Source organism: Sinocyclocheilus anshuiensis, unplaced genomic scaffold (genome assembly GCF_001515605.1).
Source record: "Sinocyclocheilus anshuiensis isolate Anshui unplaced genomic scaffold, SAMN03320099.WGS_v1.1 scaffold348, whole genome shotgun sequence".
NCBI lineage: Eukaryota > Metazoa > Chordata > Actinopteri > Cypriniformes > Cyprinidae > Sinocyclocheilus > Sinocyclocheilus anshuiensis.
Genome location: NW_015555762.1, coordinates 839,151 through 861,565, shown reverse-complemented (window position 1 = coordinate 861,565; position 22,415 = coordinate 839,151). Strand labels below are relative to the sequence as shown.

Below are 22,415 nucleotides of genomic sequence, written 5' to 3'. Positions count from 1 at the left end.
TGTTAAAAATCATTTTGGAAATTGAAATAAAGCTGAAATAAAACATAATATGATTATGAGATTACAAACTTAAACTTACATGAAAATTATAAAGGTTGTATTGGCAACTAACTGAAAAATATACTATTATTGAAATTGTAAATAAAGGTTATTGGAGTATGTTTTACAAGAAAATGCTATTTCAGTATTTTCTAATTGAAAATGTCACATTTAGCTCAAGGTGTTATTTGCCATTTATTTGTTATTATTTGCAATTTCAGAGTGAAAATTGTTTCTACAGTAGAAATTTTAAGTATAAAATGACAAACTAAGACTGAAATATAAATAAATTTAAGCTGAAATTAAATGACATAAAAACTGACAAAACCACATTAATAATAAAATGTCAAACAATGAAAATTGATATTTTAAAGATAAAAGCTAATACAAAATGTTTTAATACTATAATAGTTTAAAAATATTAAAATAACTCATTTTTTTTAAATAGTAAAATTTACTTAGAAATATAAAAAACTAATACAATTTACAAACGCACATAAAATAGCTCAAACTTAAACTAAAATCAAAGTGAAAACTGAAAATATAAAAATAAAATCCAATTCAAAATATCAATAAAAACTATAATAGTTTATATATCATGCTAAAATAACTGTTAGTGTGTATTTATTATTCATGTATTATTCACAAATGGTGGGACAAATTACGCACCAAATTATTGAAGTACACTAAATATGGTTAAGCACCACTTAGAAGTACACTAAAAATTTGGATGATATAACTGAGCATGACACTGACCAAGTATCATGATGACTTGCAATCAAAAGACCAAAGGCCACGTCATTCAGCGATTATGCAGCGATTATCAGATTATCCACTGAATTCAATAATCAATTTAAATGTAATGCTTTTAATATTTTGCATTGAAGTCATTTATAATGCAAGCTAACCAAAGGCAACAGGTGTCAGTGAATCTGTGCTACAGCGCAGGTACATTTTTTCAATTACTCTCAAAATTGCCTTGAACTAACATTTGACATTATAAGACATAGGTCTCGATTACTGCCCTGTAACAAGTTGAAAGCGTTCCGACTCCATCCCAACCAAAGGTTGCCATTCTCAGACAAAATAGCCAATAAAGGCCACACTTACTGTGTGCTAATGACTTTAACTTCCTCATTGACTTTCTATGTCATTTTGCCGCCCAGCTTCAAAGGCGATTTATTGTAATCCATCGCAAAACCAACATCAATTAGCACATACGCTGTAGGTAAGTGCCTAGGCAGGGAGATAATGAAAGATTAGTGAGAGCGGGAAACGGACAGCAGGATACACTGGGAGAAAGGAAACTTCAAAGCCCTCAGTTCTCTCTTAAGGGAAGAGATAATGGTGCGTTGAGATAGCAGGGATATCAGAGTGAAAGTAATTATGTCTTCTTGTGTGTGATTGGTACAATATGGGTTGTTTATCTACAAGCACACAATGAGGCCCTTGTGTGGGGTCATAAAAAAACCTGGTTGTTAAAGGCGGCCCATTAAACCGCCATAAACCTCACACCATCTCTGGAAGCATAAGGTGTGTTTGTTACATGCATGGAAAAAAACAAACAGGTGCCTCATTCCTGATCTGCAGAACCGTTTGAACTTTTAAAATACAGAATATGCTTGTCAGTTTTAATTTAAGGAAGTTTTTTGTTTTAAATACCGGACTTTCAGAAATATGCTCTGGTCCAGACACCAAAACTAAATTTTTATTGCTTATGTAACAATGACAAGTGAACGATCAAGATGAAATAAAAAGCTAAACTTAAAAAAAAAATAGCCATTTATGGGTGAGAAACTGACATAATCTTAGACTATTATTTTACACTATCAAAAGGATTACAATTCTGATATTATCAAACAGATTTCTGTAATATGTTAATTTGTTTTTTTGTAAGATTATTATAATGCTTACTATTTGTAACACATTTAAACATGAATTTGCTGCAAAACAGTTTATTGTTATTATTTATATATTATATTATATGTGACGCTGGACTACAAAACCAGTCATAAGGGTCATTTTTTCTAAATGGAGAAACTGGGAGATGTGTATAAATAAATAAGCTTTCCATTGATGTATGGTTTGTTATGATCATATCATATCATATCATATCATATCATATCATATCATATCATATCATATCATATCATATCATATCATATCATATCATATCATATCATATCATATCATATTATTGAACAATGACTAGAAAATTACCATAATGAAATAAATAGCTAAACTTTGAGTGACATTCTGAGTGAGCATTTTAAAGTTTTCTTACATGAGAACTTGATCTATTGCAATTTTTAAATCATCAAACAAATTTCTTTTAATTTACATATTATAATATGTATTATTTCTTGTTGCTCTGTTTATTTACATTATGATGTTTTTACTATTTGTGAGACCTTCAAACTTGCATTTAGTACAAATCACTCCACATCACTTCCTGGAGGATGATGCCTAAAAAGAACTAGCTTTTGTTTTCACAAAAGACTAACAGGATGCACCTGGAGTCATCCACTCAAACCAAGAGTTAAATGATTTAAAACGTTATTTAAAAATGGTATTGTAATAAAAGCAATGTCAACAATACAATTTTCATTCTTAAAAAAAACCCAACTGCTGGGTCAAAACAACCCAATTGCTGGGTTTGTCCCTATTTTACCCAGCACTGGGTTGTATTTAACCCAGCATTTTTTTTAGAGTGTAATATTAAACATTATTTAATTAATTAATGTGTAATTAAACAATAATTAATGTTAATAAATATTCAGTCAATACATATACTGTATGATATCCTGCAAAAATGACCATGTTTAAAAAAGTTACAGTGTAAAAATAACCTGTAAAAATGACCATGTTTTCAGACGGAGAGGACAGGAGTCTTATCTGAACCAATGACTACTTCCTGAACCATCACAGAGCCATCGGATCAACATAATAAAGCCACATCATTTAATCCCAGCCTAGATGAATTTATGAGTCTTGATGAGCCACAACAGATAAAAGCATATTAAGTTTAGCTGCAAAAATTACACTGAAGGTACAAATCGAGGACAAAAACATTGATAAATAATGATTTTAAGTTACTTTCTGGCATTTGGGTAAAAGCTGGACATTTATCAGTGTTCAGAAGCAAGGAAAGGACCTGTCCTCAGAGATGTGTTCAGAGCAGGAATAATTAGTATAATGCATTAGATGAAACCTCAAGCAAATTTTTCAAAAGTTGGTACACTAAAAGGGTTTGTGAATGGCACATGTTTAATAAAACATCTAATAATAAACTAGATTTGACTTTTTCTGATATAAGTGGTTGTGCTTGTCCAAGCAAATATTACTATTACAGGATATTATTATTGCTCCAAACAAACTTGACAAAACATTTTTGTAGTGTAATGTGTTTTATATGCATATGTTCAAAATAAAAATTACCAACAGTTCAGTTTGTACCGGATTGGAATTTGGGTCATGCTAATCAGACGTCTGTTTAATTTCCACTGAAATAAAAGAAACCGCTGACTCAGACAGAGGATCAAAGAGAGGTCATAAGATACTAAGACGTCCGCCGGTCATGGCTGTGTGATCTTTGCTGAGCTGCGATAATGACCACAAAATATGCCTGTAATCGGTGATAAGGCCTTTAATGTTCCGTAAACGCGACAGGTACTAAAGTTTACAGGCCTGAAATTAAATGATAAACTTTGACTTTGAAGGACATATCGAAACTTGATGAACTGTGATAAGTTCATGTAAATTTGCTGAAAATGTACTCACCCTCAGGCCATCAAAGATGTAGATATAAATCATTAAGAAATGTCTAACTTTTAAACCATTGCTTCCTTCTAAAATAGTCCTCTAAAAAGTAAAACGGCCTAAAGATTGATTTGTTTCTTACAAACATGCAGCTTTTTGCTTCACAAGATGTTAACTGACGGACTGGAGTTGGATTACTTGTGGATTATTGTGATGTTTTTAGCTGTTTGGACTCTCATTCTGACGGCACCCATTCACTGCAGAGGATCCATTGGTGAACAAGTGACGCAATGCTAAATTTCTAAAAAAAAAAAAATCTGTTCAGATGAAGATACTCATCTACATCTTCACATTTTCAGCATTTTTTTTTTCATTTTTAGGTGAACTATTCATTTAAGGCACTGTGTCCATGCATGTTTACATGTAAACTATACATAAACATTCAAATAAGCATTGGGCCATATAAAACTTGAAATAAATAGCTTTCTATAATCTCAAAAATGTCTTGTGCTCAAACATCCCATCTGTAGTCAATTTGAAAATTCTAACAGAATATTGATAAAAAACTAAAACATTTCTCATCAAGTCATTGACTAAATCATTTGGACTATATTTTTATGGGCTACATTCATTTTAAGGCTCTATACATCAACAATTAAGGAACCTAAACATCTGAGACAAACTTGATTCTTAACTGAAACATAAAAGGTATAGATGCCCATTAAGTCACCTATGAAACAGCAAGGCCATTTGGACATAAAGTAGCCTACACTCTAAAAAATGCTAAAAAAAAAAAGAAAAAAAAAGATAAATATTATTCATCTATTTCAGCCGTCTTATTTTAGCATTGGCTGTCATTGCACTGAATCACTGGAAAGCATGCGACAGACCTGAGCTACTAAAGAGAGAACGTGCACCGCTTGGATTGATTCAATTTAATTTGCGCACCTCTGTCACGGGGTGCCAATGACGGATTTACCAGTGGCCGGCCTGTTTAAATTACTTTTAAATCATAAAAGCAGCGCAACGACCGAGGGGAGGGAGAGGTTGCTGCATGGGAATATGCAGCAACACTTGATTTCTCTTGAACAAATTAGCTCTGGCTTTGTCTCAAACCTTGTGAGCTGCCTATCTGGACAGCATTTTTTTTTTTTTGTAAATGTATTAAATAAAAATAAATTTCGATTTTGTAAAAAAAAAAAAAAAAAAAAAAAAAGAGAGAGAGAGATCGTAATGAAAAAAATGTCTCATGTAAAACCCTAATTTGTGCATTTTGTTGTCGTATGAAATGTACAATATAAACCATATAATGTGAAATATCAAAGAGATGACCAACGTAGACTGTGTGTTTACGTCAGTAATTATCTAATGCTTCCTCAAACATGCTGTCTAGCTAGGGAACACACTAGGTTTGGAGACGCAGCCTGCATCAGGACCGCATTTGCGGGATAGAGGGGCGGGCCGCTCCAATCTTCTCGGGTCAAGGCGAAAATATCAATTTCTGCCTCATGTCCCCTTTGCAGAGACGGTTTTCCATGTTATTAATCCAGCGTCCACTGCCGTTTCGTGTAGGCAATATTTAAAATAACAATTGCGAATTTCAATCCATTTCGTCTCGATTTATTGCATGTTTACGACAAGCAGTCCATGGATGAAATGAAGGGTTTGAATGGATTGCCTGTGTTTCATTTATTTATTTTATATAGATCTACAACTCTTTTTATTATTTGTATTTTCCCCCATATAGCCTAATGCATACGGAGTGTTTGCACTTGGATACAGAAGATTGCAGGCTTTGCAGCCTTGCCTATATTGTTTTATTTTTACTCTAAAACGATAATTATTTATTTCACGATGTTTATGCGGTCGGAGATCATTCTTGTTTGCGTTTTCGCATCTAACCGACTGTTCTGTCTTAAATCTATTAAAAGGCATCTTAAGACCCCTCATTATAAATGCTCAAGTCCATGAAAATTACCAGCAAATTGTATTTATGAAGCAATGAGATCTCAAAAGATAAATAAATGCTATATTATTATTATTATTATTAATGCTGGCTACTGTAAATTGGATATTGGATGCATGCAGTTAGAGCTATTTCTACCTGATCTGTCTTTTAATTTAAAAATATTTTATTTGTCTAAATCAAAACAGTCTGGCAAATTTAGTCATTCTAAATAATTAAATATTTTAATTAAATCAATTACTTTAGATACAGATGTTTCCATAGGACGTTTTAGGTTATAAGTCAACCTAAAAACGGAGACTTTTATCAAGCCCTTTAAGGCTGCAAATATCTGACGCACAGATAAGAGTAAATCATAAATATATAGGCTAATGCACAATTTTATGGACTACATATAATGTGAAGTCGTAAAACGCAATTATCTTGATATTATAGCCGAGATTCTTTAAATAAGTCGTAAAACATATTATATCACATATTAGTTTTAATATGTAGGACACATCTTGGACTGTTCAGTGAGATTATACTTTTTTAATCAGATATTGAATAATAATAATAATACATTATATTTTATATTATACATTTACTTTATAATTATGATTTACATGTTTCAGGTCTCAGAAATTGTATCAGCATTATCGTCTTAAACAATAAGTAAATAAACATAGCGACAATAAATTCTTATTTGTTTATTTGAGCGAATTTTGATGATTTAGGGATAGCTTTAAACTTGCAACAAGTGCAATTAATTGAGCTACTGCTGAGCCCCAGAGAGGATGAGAAACGCCTGATGACAGGCACCTTGGAAACTTCGCATATGGCTCCGCTCTGATGTTGGTTGAGGACCACATCTCAGTCCAAGGACGTGCTCGAAGTGTCTATACTACAGCATGATTAGTTAATTAGAAAGATGTCAAGTGATCGACTCCAGCAGGACATCCTCTGCAGCCAATCAGCGCTCACACAGGCGTTATGAGTGAGCTGTGAACGTGCGGGGAGGTTCAGAGAGCAGAGCATATGACAGAGATACAGTTCTAAACAAGAGAGAGCGCCAAGACATATACGATTAAGCGAATCATATACTTTCTGGGCGAGTTTTCTTTTTCTGTGCTTAAAGTTTTAGAGATAGGCTGCTTTAATTACTCTGGGGGTCTCATGGTTCCATATGGGTAAATATCAGTTAGACTAAACTCAAAATATCCAAGTTCTAATAGAACAGAAAGTATCAGTAATTGCGATTAAAACGCATGTATCTGTGCGTAAAACGCAGCTATCCGAGTGTTTTCCTGCAACTCCAAACACCCTAAAAGCGTTGCAATGGAAAAATCAAAGAACTTCAGGATCGACGCCCTTCTGGCTGAAGAACCACATCGAGGAACCCGAGAAGTATCACCTGGACTGAGCAGCGACAGCATGACGGGCAGCCCGGTGTCCTGCAGGCGCGCCGACACTCCATCCCCGCGCGGGACCCCCGGTGCCATACACCTCCAAACCGGAATCCTACCTAAACCAGGGCTGCTCAATCTCCCACACCCAGGACTCACTTCGTTTCCAGGCATGTACACGACGCCCATGTACCCCATTTCAGCTTTGGGAGGTCAGCACCCTGCCCTGGCGTACTCGGGTTTTACGCAGCTGACGCAGCCGTACCCTGAGCAGCTGAAGGCGGCGGCGATGGCCGGATCTTTACCGCTGGAGCACTGGATACGAGCTAGCATCATGGTACCACGACTGCCCGAATACACCTGTGAGTGGGGTAGCATTCAGATGAGTGGGTAACAATTTAAGTCACTAATAAACATTACATATTCATTGAAACATCAAAAGTTCCTGTCCACAGAAAATCGAATATGCACTAAAAAAAGGTGTATGTAACAATTTTCACTCAGAAACGCTAGTAAATTTCACAATTCATAGCAAAATTGTGAAAGACCAAAAAAAAAAACCGGCAAATAACACATTAAGTATTTTCTTGTAAAACGTACTGCGATAATTAAAAAAAATGTTTTTTACAGTGCACAAGAATAATGAAAGTTTTATTTTGAATGCATGAATTAAAATTCTGTTCAGCATTATATATATGATTGAATAATGTTCATGAAATTTGAGTGACACTTTTTAACCTTTCATTAATAATTCAACAATAATCTGTTCAAAAAATTGATGTACATTTACATATGGACAAGCCTATATATTAAATATAGAATTTAAAATATATATTAGTTTATTGACATTTACCTGTTTAAATATCACTGAATGATCTGTAAAGAATTATATAATATAATAATATTATTTCAAAGTTATTAAAGTTCACTTAATAATGCTTTATTCCAGTTTTGAAATGCCCAATGCACATGAGCAAATTACAGTTTTTATGTAATTAAAAACTACAAAAGCCTATGATATAAATGGGAATTATTCCAGTTTTGAAATGCCCAATGCACATGAGCAAATTACAGTTTGTATGTAATTAAAAACTACAAAAGCCTATGATATAAATGGGAATTAAAAAAAAAAAACAGAATAAGGTCTCCCTTATTATTTGTACACCTCCATCATTATAGAATCATTACTGTCATACACCAAATTTTGTTGCATTACCGCCATTGTCAGTTTGAAAGCAAATATTGTAAAAGCTCATGAAATCCTTTTCAACATAATCAAAGGTGAGGAAAAGCAAACAGAGCGAGAGAGATGTGCTTACACACCTATGACTCTTGAAAGAACTGGAGTTAATTTGTCACTAAGCAATCATGATGTTTATAACTCCTGTTTGATGGATTATTAAACTGAAATCATGTGACGAAATTAGTTTGCTGAATTACAATGATAAGGCAGTATCAGGAAATTATGACTACATATTAGAGGTGAGGAAAAGCAAACAGAGCGAGAGAGATGTGCTTACACACCTATGACTCTTGAAAGAACTGGAGTTAATTTGTCACTAAGCAATCATGATGTTTATAACTCTGTTTGATGGATTATTAAACTGAAATCATGTGACGAAATTAGTTTGCTGAATTACAATGATAAGGTAGTATCAGGAAATTATGACTACATATTAGTTTTTTTCTAAATTTATATGTATTTAAAAATAGCTAATAAGCAAAATACAGGGGAACATATTTTTACAAACTGAAAGCGGAAATTTTAAATACATAATATAATCAAAAACCAACAACAATATGTTGTGAACAACCGAATAGCCAATATATTTGACCAGACATTGCACTCTTCATAGACATGATTGAAAGATTATATTATCCTTGGATAGTTAAAGAAACGACAACTCAACAATAAAGTCATTCTGACACTCTAACTGAACAATGGTCCACATTGTGTTACCAGGATTTACACCAAACTTTAATAATATAATTTTATTTTTGGCTTCTTTATAAAGCCATAAATGTCAGCTCGATGGGAATTGTCTTTGTGTGAGAGAGAAACTATAAACAAACACCTTAAACATACTGTAGTTCATCAATAAAACCCCAAAAGCGTTCATTGAATTTTCATTAAGTTAATGGCTTGCTCTTGCGTTTTATGGCCACCCAGCCCTGCTTCTTCTTAACAATAAGCTGCAGTAAAGCTATTATGGTAAATGATAGCTGCAAATTCCGGGCTTTCTTTTGTGTGTGTGTGTGTGTGTGTGTGTGTGTGTCTGACCCTACAAGTCCTTGACATTATATAAAAGAGACAAAAATCTCATAAAAATAATCTAGATGTGGATTACAGTACCTTGCTTGCATCCCTTTTGGCTGGTGCTTAATTTTTATATACAGGCACAAGAGGCCTGTTATTAATTTGGAACAGATTTACAGTTTTAGCAATGACGTGGCTTTTAAGTAAAAATGCTGTAAAACGTTTATGCTCTTATTTTAAAGTTTATATTAGATCAGCATAAAGATATGTTAAACTGCAGCACAATAATTGCACTTGTTAGCAGTGCTCTTGAGCAAACTCCTAACCCTAAAGATCTGAGCCACATCTGAGTAACAGAATATCACCTCAATGTGGCTTATTTTGACTTGGACCAGTAGGAAACCACCTAGCAATCACTCAAAACACATTATAGATTCATTCTAGCATCAAAACAACATATTAGAAACATTCATTTAAAGGTCTTTTGTGTGTAATCTGTTCATAATTTGTTACGATCTATTCATGTCCACATTCTTTCTATTTGTCTTACAGCGGCCCCCCAGTCCGGTTTGATGGGTAAATGTCGTAGGCCGCGGACAGCATTCACCAGTCAACAACTACTGGAGCTGGAAAACCAGTTTAAACTTAACAAGTACCTTTCCAGACCCAAACGCTTCGAAGTGGCCACATCGCTCATGCTGACTGAGACACAGGTAAAGGAGTGTGAAAGTGAGAGGATGAAAGAGTGGAACTAATGGTAAACTGAGGTTTTAGATTATGAAAAAAATGGCAACATTATGGTACTTTGATACACGACCGTTCAAAGCTTTGGGATTTTTATGATTTTTAAGTGTTTTTAAAAGTAGTTACTTATGCTCACCAAGGCTGCATTTATTTAATAATAATAATAAAAAAAACAGTATTGTGAAATATTACTGCAATTATAAATAACTGTTTTCTATTTTAATATATTTAAAAAATGTAATTAATTCAGATCATCAAAACTGAATTTTCAGCATCATTACTACAGTTTTCAGTGTCACATGATCTTTCAGAAATTATATCCTGATTTGATACTCAAACATTTCTAGTTATCAAAAAAAAATAATAATTATATATATATATATATATATATATGGTATTATTTGATACATTGAAATCTTGTGTAACTTTATAAAAGTCTTTACTGTGACTTTTGATTAATTCTAATTCATCCTTCCTGAAAAAAGTACTAATTTCTTTCAAAAATTATATATGTAAAATGGTTACCATATTAACAGTATGCTTTTTACACTGGACAAAATAAATAGTAAAAATATCATGTTACTATTGTGGTATTTAAATTCTACTCATTAGGATGGACAAACAAAATAAACATACAACATTGATAAAACATACACCATATCACCATCACTGTAGTGTCTAAAAACCATGATTCCATAAATTATTTTGTATACTTCTCTATTGGTCTATTGGTAGAAAATGGTTATTTTGCTGCTAAACTTATGGGATTGTGTGTAAAACAGGTCAAGATCTGGTTCCAGAACCGCAGAATGAAGTGGAAACGCAGTCGTAAGGCTAAAGAACAGGCCGCGCAGGTCGAGGTCGATCGTCAACGCGGGGGAACCAAATCGACCAATGAGAGGCCAGGAAGGGACAGTCGCAGGGCCATCGCTCAGAGTGTGGAGGAGCATGAGGAAGAGGACGATATTGAGGAGGAGGATGAGGAAGACGAGGAGGAAGGGCAACACAAATTCATAAACAACAACCTTAATGTACCACATTCCACAGACTTTCTGCACCACGCACATTCATTCATTTTCTGGGAAGCTGCTTTGCAACAATGTGCATTGTGAAAAATGCTATACAACTAAACATGAATCAAATTGAATTAAAATTTCGGTTAATCTCACAGCCCTAATACTGATTTTTATTGCCAAGAGCAAAAAGACGTCCACTACTTTCCACACTATCAAGATTTTTTTTTTTTAAGGAAATGTATACTTTTATTCAGCAAGGATGCATTAAATTAATTAAAAGTGACAGTGAATAGTGTTACAAATAATTATATTCTGTTCTTTTGAACTTTTTCATTTATCAAAGAATCCTGAAAAATAAAAAACAGTAACATGGTTTTCACAAAAATAAATGTATTTATTTATAAATATTGAATATATTTATAAATAATACATTTAATAAATATTTATATATTTAACTGTTCTCAACATCCAATACAAAATATAATAATAATAATAAAAAAAGAAGAAATGTTTCCTATTCATCAAATCAACATTTTCGTAAGGCTAAAGAACAGGCCGCGCAGGTCGAGGTCGATCGTCAACGCGGGGGAACCAAATCGACCAATGAGAGGCCAGGAAGGGACAGTCGCAGGGCCATCGCTCAGAGTGTGGAGGAGCATGAGGAAGAGGACGATATTGAGGAGGAGGATGAGGAAGACGAGGAGGAAGGGCAACACAAATTCATAAACAACAACCTTAATGTACCACATTCCACAGACTTTCTGCACCACGCGTCTGCGTTAAGATACCACCCCGACAGCCCGTTCTCTGAGGACGACATGGAGGAGGTGGGAGGAGGCGACAGGAAGATTGGGGCAGGGTTATGAAAAGATAATGAAACTGAAACTGCATAAATTCACAGCAGCATTACAGCCCTGTACTGTGGTCTGACTGTGGCAACAGTAAAATTAAAGAGCAGAGACTATAAATGACAAACTATTTAGCCACCGATAGACACACGAAAAGCCAATCACCAGAATGAATTTCACCGATTTGTGATGGTGTTGGTAAGTACAGGTCAATGAAACTCATACAAAGTAAACATGAAATATAATAATCAAATCAACATTTGATGAATTCTGAAGGATCATGTGACACTGAAGACTGGAGTAATGATGCTGAAAATTCAGCTTTGCATCAGGAATAAATTACATTTTACAATATATTAAAAAAGAAAATGGTTATTTTAAAGTGTAATAATATTTCACAAAATTATTGTTTTTACAGTTTTTTTTAAACAAAAATAAATGCAGGCTTGGTGAACACAAGAGACTTCTTTCAAAAACATTAAAACATCCAACCCCAATCTTTCGAATGGTAGTGTATATATTATTCATTCAATACCATAAAAAATAATAAACAATTTAACATTGTCTATTTTACCTAATATTTGCTATGTAGAATATCATTTTGCTAACTTAGCAACATTCCAATTTTAACCGCTATTGGAATCAATTGTTCACATGAGGCGTGCTATTTGTGTGGCACATGGATATGCTGCCTATGTAGAGCATTTAAAATTAGTCACTTACGAGGTTTCATTTTAATTAGCAGAAAGCCTATGCAGGCAGCAAGGCAGCTCACAAGAGCTTTGATTACAATTTTTTGATTCAATGTCTGAGAGCTATGTCTTGTTTCTACAAGACGTAAATATTAATTTATTGTTTTGCTCATTGTAAATAGCATCAGACGTGCAGTTTTTGCAGTAAAACACTTTTGCTTCATAACTATCAGCTGCAAATAATCCTCCACTAAACATACAATAACTTAAAAAAAAAAAAAAAAAAAACTTTCATAAGTGCTGGTTTTAAGAGTCAATGTAAAATCTAAATTACCCTTCTTAATGCATTTCTGGTTTTATTGTGCAAGATTCATTAATGCACATTATTCCAAAAAAATAATGTAAACGTCTTACTGTAACTTAATACAGATTAATAGCAAAAACTGATCTGAAATAGATGCATTACCCCTGGAGATTCTCTGGAGGGTGAGTTTGAGCTTCAGCTTCCATGTCCAGGTCAGAAAGTTGGTGGTCGTGGAGTTTCAGGCAGCTGGTAATCCTCCACAATCCACAGCAAACTTCACTGTATGAAACAGGCACTTTTCATAATCCAATCAATTTCTAAGACTACAAGGATGCACTCATTATAGTATACCAACATGTCTTTCAAATGTAGGTAGTTTCATGTGGTGTCAAACCAAAACAACTAAAAGGCATTACATCAGCTTGAAATACATTGTATTAGAATTCACTTATTATATTTTTGTTTTGTTGAAAGGTGCATATAAATATTTATTTGCATTAAAATTATGCCATTTTTTTTTACGTTCTCTCCACCTCTCATATGCATCATTTACTTGTGTGATGGAAAAGAGCTGGAGGCATGTATATTTCTATATGTCCTGGTTACATTCATATGTGGCTCAATGTTTGTTCACTTTAATGTTATTTAAGAAAGTCAAAGTCTGTCATTTATTTCCATTGAAAGATGCAAGGGAGGTCGATACACTGCTATAGTAATGTTATATTTGTTGCTGTAAATAGCTGCAAATAAATGAAATAGAAAAAACAAACTGTGGAAATGATTGTGTTCAAAATTTCAATAAAGCTTGCTTTCAGAGACAGTAGTCTACACTCTAAAGGTAGGAATTCAAGTAATATTTGTTTAACATGCTGTACAGCGTGAAGATTAGGCTACACTACGACTTTAAAGGGGTCATATGATGTTGCTAAAAATAACATAATTTTGTGTATTTGGTGTAATGAAATGCGTTTATGCGGTTTAAGGTTCAAAAAACACATTATTTTCCACATACTGTACATTATTGTTTCTCCTCTATGCCCCGCCTTTCTGAAACGCGTCGATTTTTACAAAGCTCATCGGTCTGAAAAGCGAGGTGTGCTCTGATAGGCCTAGAGTGAGGAGCGGCCGGCGGGCTTGCGGCAACAACATGTGACGACCCCGGGCTGGACTCCGCTTCGTCCACAGTGAAAGCCGATCCGGCGATCCACAGCGCGAAGTTGATATATTTCCTCAACCACAGCTGCCGGTTTTTTTACCGTAAATTTTACGAAAAATGTTTTACAGTGTTGTTATGGTTACCTCATCAGGCCAACGCAATTTCTGTGAGTGTGGATGCGTAAAAATGCGTGCTATGACATAACTTTAGTGGTTAATGTTTGAAAACTCTTCCCAAATGAATGCCTACTTATAATATAATAATGTATTTATTTCAACATATTAAAAAATAACAATGTGTATAAACGTATACAAATATAATATTTATGTTTAACAGAATAATAGCTCACAGAATAGCAGAATAATAACTCACCCTCATATCGTTCGAAACCCGTAAGACCTTTGTTCATATTCGGAACACAAATTAAGATATTTTTGATGAAAACTGAGAGGTTTCTGACTTTGCATAGACCGCAATGCAACTGACACATTCAAGGCCCAGAAAGGAAGTAAGGACATCGTTAAAATAGCCCATGTGACATCAGTGCATGCGTCGTGGTACTCTCATGAACGCGTGTTAAAGACTGACTGATAAGTCGTTATTTGTGTATTCTTTGTGCACAAAAATTATTCTCATAGCTTCATAACATTATGGTTGAACCACTATTTTAGTGATGTCCTTACTACCTTTCTGGGCCTTGAATGTGTCAGTTGCGTTGCTGTACATGCAGGGACATCTTAATTTGAGTTCCAAAGATGAACAAAGGTCTTACGGGTTTGGAACGACATGAGGTTGAGCAATTAATGACAAAATGTTTTGGGTGAACTATACCTTTAATGGGCAACAAGACCTGCCTTCTGATTCAGACAACCAATGAGGCTGATTAACATGCTGGAGAATTGCAAATGTACTGCCCATAATAAACCAGCAGAAAGAGGTTATTTACAGCCCAGCCTCTCAAATATGAATTACTCAGGCGGGTTTACTGATAGTGAAATAATTAAGTTAATGAAGAGGAAGTAAAGTAATCAGGCCCTTGCTGGTGATGTCATCACGGTTATTACATTTATGCACAAAAAAGCAGAAAATAAATTTCAAATAAAGCTAAATGATGGGAATACGACTGAAACAAGGCACTTTATTGTGGCGTTTGTATGAGGGCAGTGATTAAATGCAGAACAAGTGCAGACAGCATAACTTCGCTGTCATGGGGGCTCCGGGACAGCATGTTTATATAGTGATTAAATGCATTTTTAACTGGCCTCAGAAAGGTGCCTCTGCCTTGTTAAAACTCAACCAGACCGGGACATCGAGGACAGTCTGAGTGAGTTTACTCATTTTCAGAGATTGGACTACACAGGTTTATTTCCCGGGTAAGGCAAATAACATACGCTTCCTGCCGGGAGATTCTAGGACTTTACAACTCGAGAGTTGTCAATGAAACCCTCAAAAGTTTCACACTGCATAGGTTTTAAAGTCAAGAAAAGGACACCTCGTACAGTCTACCTGATTAGGTAAATTGCACATTAACATTTGCATTACATTTGGCAGGCACTTTTATCTAAAGCAACTTACAAGGTATACATTTTATCCGTTCATGCATCCTCTGGGAATCAAACACATGACCTTGGAGTTGCATGCATCAAGCTCGAGGAGAGGAGAGCAGAGAGGAGAAAGGAGAGGAGAGGAGATTGGGACCAGAGTCATATCTTGAGACCAGAACATCATTTTCGACTTGAACTCTGTTGATTTGGGCCCATAAGAAAACACCTTAGAAACAACAACCTGTTAAAAGCACTGAGAACTAGCAAGTTTTTTTTCACAGGCAAATGCCAATTACATTTTCTTTAAAAATCTACACCATCTCTGAAATCTCTGAAATGTTTTCAGTGTGGTGAGCAAAAACTGATGCTAGGTATACTGAGGACTAGTTTATTACAGTGGATAATTTGATATAATCCAAAGTGGTGATTATTTTCCATAGGCCTATTTGAAGGGAAGTTGAAATAAAGGAAGGTGGACGATTAACCATGAAGTGTTGCTAAGTGCAACAGTTTTCATGCATTTACATGTTTACATACTTTTTTAGGCTGCATGTTAGTAGTTCTTACATTTATATTTAGACATTTAGCAGATGCTTTTATCCAAAGCGACTTACAAATAAGGACAATGGAAGCAATCAAAATCAACAAAAGAGCAATAATATGTGCTGTGACAAGTCTAATGCAGTACACATTGCAAGGTTTTTTTTTAATAATAAATAAAAAGAAAAAAGTAGATAGAATAGAAAAAGAATAGAGAACTCTTCAAAATATAAACAGGCAATTTAATGTTTACACTTTTTCAAATGTTCTAAAGAAAATGTAGACGATTCTTGTCGATGCAATTGCTTGTACAATTTCCCTCCTTATTCTGAAAATACTTATAACAGAAGAGTAATAACAACCCTTACGAAAATTAACCATGGTTTTACTATAGCAAAAATGTAGTAACAGTGTTTTTTTTGCCATATTGACTATACCATATTGTATAACCAGTTTTAATACAAATGCCATGGTTAAACTATGGTTAGTGAAACAAAAATATAGTTGAGTTGTGGTTACCATGGTTTAGCTAACTGTTCTGTTCTTTTTTTTTTTTTGGTAGTAAAACCATGGTTAATTTTCATAAGGGAACCCTACACTTTAACCCATTAAGTCACCTATGAAACAGCAAGGCCATTTGTACATAAAGTAGCCTACACTCTAAAAAATGCTGGGTTAAATATAACCCAGCGCTGGGTTAAAAAGGGACAAACCCAGCTATTGGGTTGTTTTGACTCAAAACAACCCAACCGCTGGGTCAAAACAACCCAACCGCTGGGTCAAAAAAAAAAACAATAGCTGGGTTTGTCCCTTTTTAACCCAGCATTTTTTAGAGTGTAGAAGTCACTCAACAAGTCACATGATTTGAGGTGTCATTCATGTGTGTAGTCCGAAATGCCATTTACTGGCATGGGACAAACTACACACTGAAGTTTACTTTTGACAAAATAAGACAAAACAAGCAAAATAAGTCATAAAAATCACAATATTTCTTGTTTTAATTTACCCCCTCGACAACAGTTTTTTTCTTTCTTTGAAAAACCAGGGTTCCCACTGCCTAGATAGAATTTTTTTTATATACATTTAATACATTATACAATATTTTTTAGTATTTTTTTTTAAATCACTGTCCTTAATCTTTGCCTATTAAATCAACTAGACAATTCATGGGACTATAGAGAACCACTGGATTAGGGGTTTGTTCCAATCCTTCAAATAATAATAATGATTCTTGGCTTATCAAACACCACTATAAATCTTTAATATAATTAGTCATGTTAGAAATGTTGATTAGTATTATTAACAGCAAAACACTCAATCTGCCTTTTAAGCAGAACATATATAAAACATATATCCAATGAAATGCTTCAGTTGGTTTTATCGTACACTTGTATACGCTACAAGACGGACAGAAATGCTGACTACCTGTATCTTCTTAACCATTACGCCATTGACCCAAAGTCATGAACGTGTAGCATCAAACATATCCCGACTTTATACATGGCTCCGCTTTCCACTCCAACCCTTTTATCCGCATGAAAATGTCAGTTTCATAGTGAAATAAATAAATGCGACTGTCGGCCGGCAAATCAGCGACAATAACTTGAGCGACATGACCCCGTAAAATATTTATACCCTGTAGTTTAATCAATCAGACTCATTACGGGAATATGAACAGATTGTGTGATCTTTTAAAGTAATCACCCTTATTGCTTGAGATTTCCCTCGGCCTTGTCGTGTCACTTAAGCTAATGGGAAGGTAAGAGAATGAGAGACTGGCCCCATAAATTCACATCTGTCCCGACTTTAACCGCAGCTCAAACACACACAAAAAGGCCAAGTTTTAGTAATAAACTTTATTGAAAAAGGCTCAGCCTTTTCTCTTTAAATGCAAGCTTGCGTTCGGGACAGGCATTTATTATGCTTGCGGGAAATCTATCAAACAGATGCGAAATGTGGCTTAATAATCAAGATAAGCGACTAGCTACCCGTCACGATGATTATGATTGGCTTGGAGTCAGCAAAAGGCCGTGTTTGTTTTTCCTTGCCGCAATAAATATTCAGCCTATCCTTGAGATGTGATTTCTGAATGTACACGTAGAAAACTGCTAATGTTTACTTTTATGCGCTACTGCCTAATTTCAATGCTCGGCCTACCTAAACTTGAAGCGAACGCTATATTTATAGCTGATTGTGCAATGACTGTTTTAAATACGTAAACTTCAACCCAGTGGTGTCCAATAAAGCAAGATGGTCTGGGATTTCAAATCTAATTTAAACCTAGAAATAAGGAATAGTGTCAATCAAAAAGGTCCAGTCAATGCAACAGAACTTTAACAAATGCGATGCATTTACACTGTATTTCCTACTCCTCCCTGTGGCCTTTATGGCACATCTGTGATTTACTGAAGGAGAGAAACTCTGGAGGATCAAAGGCACTCAACACTGACCCATAATCCCTGGCTAATTAAATAATTCACTAATTGATTCCTCACTAAATCAATAAAGCAGGAGATGGTTTATTGGGTTGGTATAGCATAGGTGACCAATCGGTTGCAACCAGAATGATGTATTTTTATTAAGCATGAATATTATTATTCCTACAGAGTTAGTGATTTGAACAAACCACAAAAACTAGGCATTAACTTTAGTACATGTGGTTAGACTCTTTTGGCCAGTAATCAACCAGTAATGAACAAACATCAAAAGAGCAAAATGTTCTGTTGGAAAATCCAGATAAAACCAGTCTAAGGTGATGGTTTTATGCGGTTTTTAGCTGGTCATTCATGATCGTTAGCTGGTTTAAATAGTTGATAAAACGGATTACCGTCAGATGGATGTAGTTTCAACATGATTGACCACCATGGAATAGCTAAATAAATAAATTAATTTGCATTTATTTTACTTATTGGTTGATTGCATGATGACATTATTCTCAAACCTTACAATTCTCATTACTGTAATTGGAGGAAAAATAATGCAAAAAATACTGATATATTATTTATATGAAGTATTCATACTTGGCAGTATTTTTCTATGCTTTAATTTAAGAAAATAAAAATACAGCTCAACATTAAGCACATTAAGTTTCGAGATTTATGAGATTTGTGTGGAAAATATGCTTAATCATCATGAAAATAATGTTACCATGCAGAAAATCTTTATTTATGCTATAAATATCTATCCTTTGTCTGTTGGGGTGAAATGCAAGATGTTCTAAATGCATATAGTCAGTGTGCAAACATCACCCTAACCATCATCATATAATTAAACATACTAAAAAATATGAGCCTCAGACAAAACAAAGGTACAGTAGGTTTTGTTTGACCTTGATGTGGACTATAACATGACATCATTTCATAGCCTCATAGCGGGATCATGAAAGCAGAGACGGCCAGCCAATGGAGGACAGTCCCACACGCTCCCCAGACCATAAACATTGTTTCTGTATAATGAATGATTATCCAGAGAGGGCCGACTGGACTTAAGTGGGATGGTTTGCATGGATGGAAATGCTAATTAAAGTCTAATTCATCCCACTGGAACTGTATCTATGTCTGTGCATTGCATTCTCTGTCTGAAACTGGCGATGTTTAGGTGAACGTGTGTCCATATGCAGTTTATGGCCTCTCTGTCCCCCGTCTGTGGCATAAGGTCAATGATGAGATTGATTATGATGAACATTGAGTCAGAACGTCACTTTTGACCCGCACAACCCCCACAAACCATAAATTCAGGTGCCTAAACAGCCTGTAATAATCGTTTCATACCTTCAAAACAGCGGAGAGGGGTTTGATCAGACTTTCAGTAGTTGGTCATTGAGGAAACTCAAGTTTTTGTAAAGGTCACAGTTTTTGTGAAGGTCAGCCACTAAATAAACAACATAAAAAAAAAAAAAATCACATTGTTAGAGCGAACCAGCCATCATTTAGTTTTTGTTTTTTGGATGCCCTCCTCGGGTCAGCAGCAGAGAAATTTTGAATTCATTTGTCCAAAACAAAAGGTCTGTCTAAAGAACATGAAAGAACATATACAGTATATATATCCGACTCTATCAGAGTGCTATTATAAAATGATGCATCAGATGGCAATACCCTGTAATTTCATATATGCCATGCATGGAACTATATGACTAATATATTTGTGAACCACATCATTTATATGGAATAAAAGTTCAAAGTACATTGAAGTGTAACACCGTATTAGTTTCTAAAACACCATGGTATTACCAGTGTTTTGGGGCATAAAGACACATCACTACAGATGTCAAAAAAATAAAATAATAATATCATTACAAAATGTCAATAAATACTCACCAAACCCCGTTTTCAGTTTGCTGAGGCCTGTCCACTAGAGATCACAACACAACTGGAGCAACATCTCCCTCGAGTGGTGATAATGAAACCTTTAAGAAAACCTAACCGACTCCATCTGTCACTGTTTCAGTCACCCTTTATTCACCATTTATAAAAGGAAAGAGATGGACGTAAATGAATGCCAAGATACATGTCTCCAGTCTTATATCCTATAAATGAACAAGCTTACATAATATTAATAATTCCTGAACAGAAGCAAACCTGAACAGAATTTCATGTGCAAGTTAAAACATCCTTTAGAAACACAACATCAAAATGAAGAACAGCCACCGCTGAATCTGAATATTTTATAAGGTTGCTTTAAAGAACACCTTAATACTGTAAGCAATTAAAGAAACTTATACTAACTGAAACAAATGTGTACCTGTTAAAAAAAAGAAAAGTGGGCGCATCCTTTTTGCAAAGTAATGTGAACTAGCATTAACAAGTTTTCACAGGCATGACCATTTTTTATACATCCTCTCCAAGTCTGAAAGAAATACTGAGCGTAGCATAACTAACACCACTTTCACTTGCTGATAAAAGCGGAGCACTACAGTTGCTTAAAATTACTTATTCTTTAATTCACACATTTTCAGGCATTTTCCTTCATTAAACAAGAGCAGAACAATTTTTCAATGCTACAACATACATAAGATTTTGCTAACCATTTAGTCAGAAATCTGTTTCACAAATGAAGTCCAATGGCAGGAACACAGCTTTTTGTCTTTGGGCCTTTGCAACAAAGTCCCACAAAAACCTCAGATGTCTTGCTTTATCAGCAGAACTGTTGTTTAAATAACCTAACTAATGTCATTTTAAACAGCTAAAATTCCAATCAAAGCCCTCATAAATATATATTGGTTTTGGTTCCTTAAAATGTACAAGCTAATAAATCTGGAGAAAGACACATAAGCCAAAGTACAATCTGAAAATAACTGGTTTGATGATACATAACCGGTGCCTTTGATAATGCAGCCATTACAGCAAATAAAGCTACTGCACTCTATTGTGTGGTTTGTGTGCCATAACAATGAATCCCACAAAATCAGGAACATGTCCTGTTCATATTTTATTCCAAAATCATAAAATAATTTCATTGCTCAATATGGATTTTGGGGTGAAATATGAGACATTGATGCGAAGGCTAGTGTTTGAATGTGTAATCATGGTGTGCTGAGCTCACTGAGGTAAGACAGAGCAAATGTTTGCAAGGCTTGTGAGTTCAGTGGGTTGTTTTTGTCCGAAAGAGAGAGAGAGTGCATAGTCCAAAACATCCAGAGTCCACTGGAAAACAGACATGAAATCTCAGTGGAAGCATCATATTCTGTTGGTATCTACGTCTGTACCGTTTGAGTCCCAAAGGTTCTGGACCTGGTCAAGGACCCAGCTGATTCTGGGCCTTTCCTGAGGATTGGTCACCATAGTGGAGCTGAGGAGGGTTTGAAGACCTTGAGAATAACTGTCAAAGATAAAAACATGCTAAAGATAGGAGGTCTCTTTGGCAGGTTAGCATTCTCCATTTATCAAGATGCTGGAATATATTTCCATTAGAAAATGTTACAGCACTAAGCCAAATCCTAGCCTCACATTCCATGACTAAAAGTGTTCATAACAAGCAGATTTCTGTTAAAAGTGACTAGGATTCATTTGGTCATGTAATCTAAACATGACAGCCCTCATGAGGCAACCCACTGAATGGCTTTTTTGGATGTGTAAAATGTTTGTATTATAATATTTGTTAGAATTTGTATAATATTTGAACATTATTTAAAATATAATATGATAAACAAAAATAAAAATATATATT

General features: G+C 34.7%; 2 protein-coding genes across 3 annotated transcripts in view; one reads left to right on the top strand and one right to left on the bottom strand.

The window, feature by feature from the left end:
• The first annotated feature begins 7,081 nt into the window (after positions 1-7,081).
• Positions 7,082-12,032, top strand: LOC107674001 (motor neuron and pancreas homeobox protein 1-like). The gene is made up of 4 exons (XM_016467852.1): positions 7,082-7,511; positions 9,959-10,119; positions 10,933-11,088; positions 11,811-12,032. Exons 1-4 carry the CDS (start codon positions 7,082-7,084, stop codon positions 12,030-12,032), a joined length of 969 nt encoding a protein of 322 aa, XP_016323338.1.
• An 8,892-nt stretch (positions 12,033-20,924) lies between these two features.
• The window catches only part of LOC107674016 (serine/threonine-protein kinase 16-like), a 10,232-nt gene continuing 8,741 nt past the window's right edge, over positions 20,925-22,415 (bottom strand). For both annotated transcript variants that reach the window (XM_016467878.1, XM_016467879.1), the window contains exon 8: positions 20,925-22,067. In XM_016467878.1, coding sequence (XP_016323364.1) covers positions 21,926-22,067 — 142 coding nt within the window. In that variant the 3' untranslated portion in view covers positions 20,925-21,925. The remainder of the gene's footprint in view (positions 22,068-22,415) is intronic.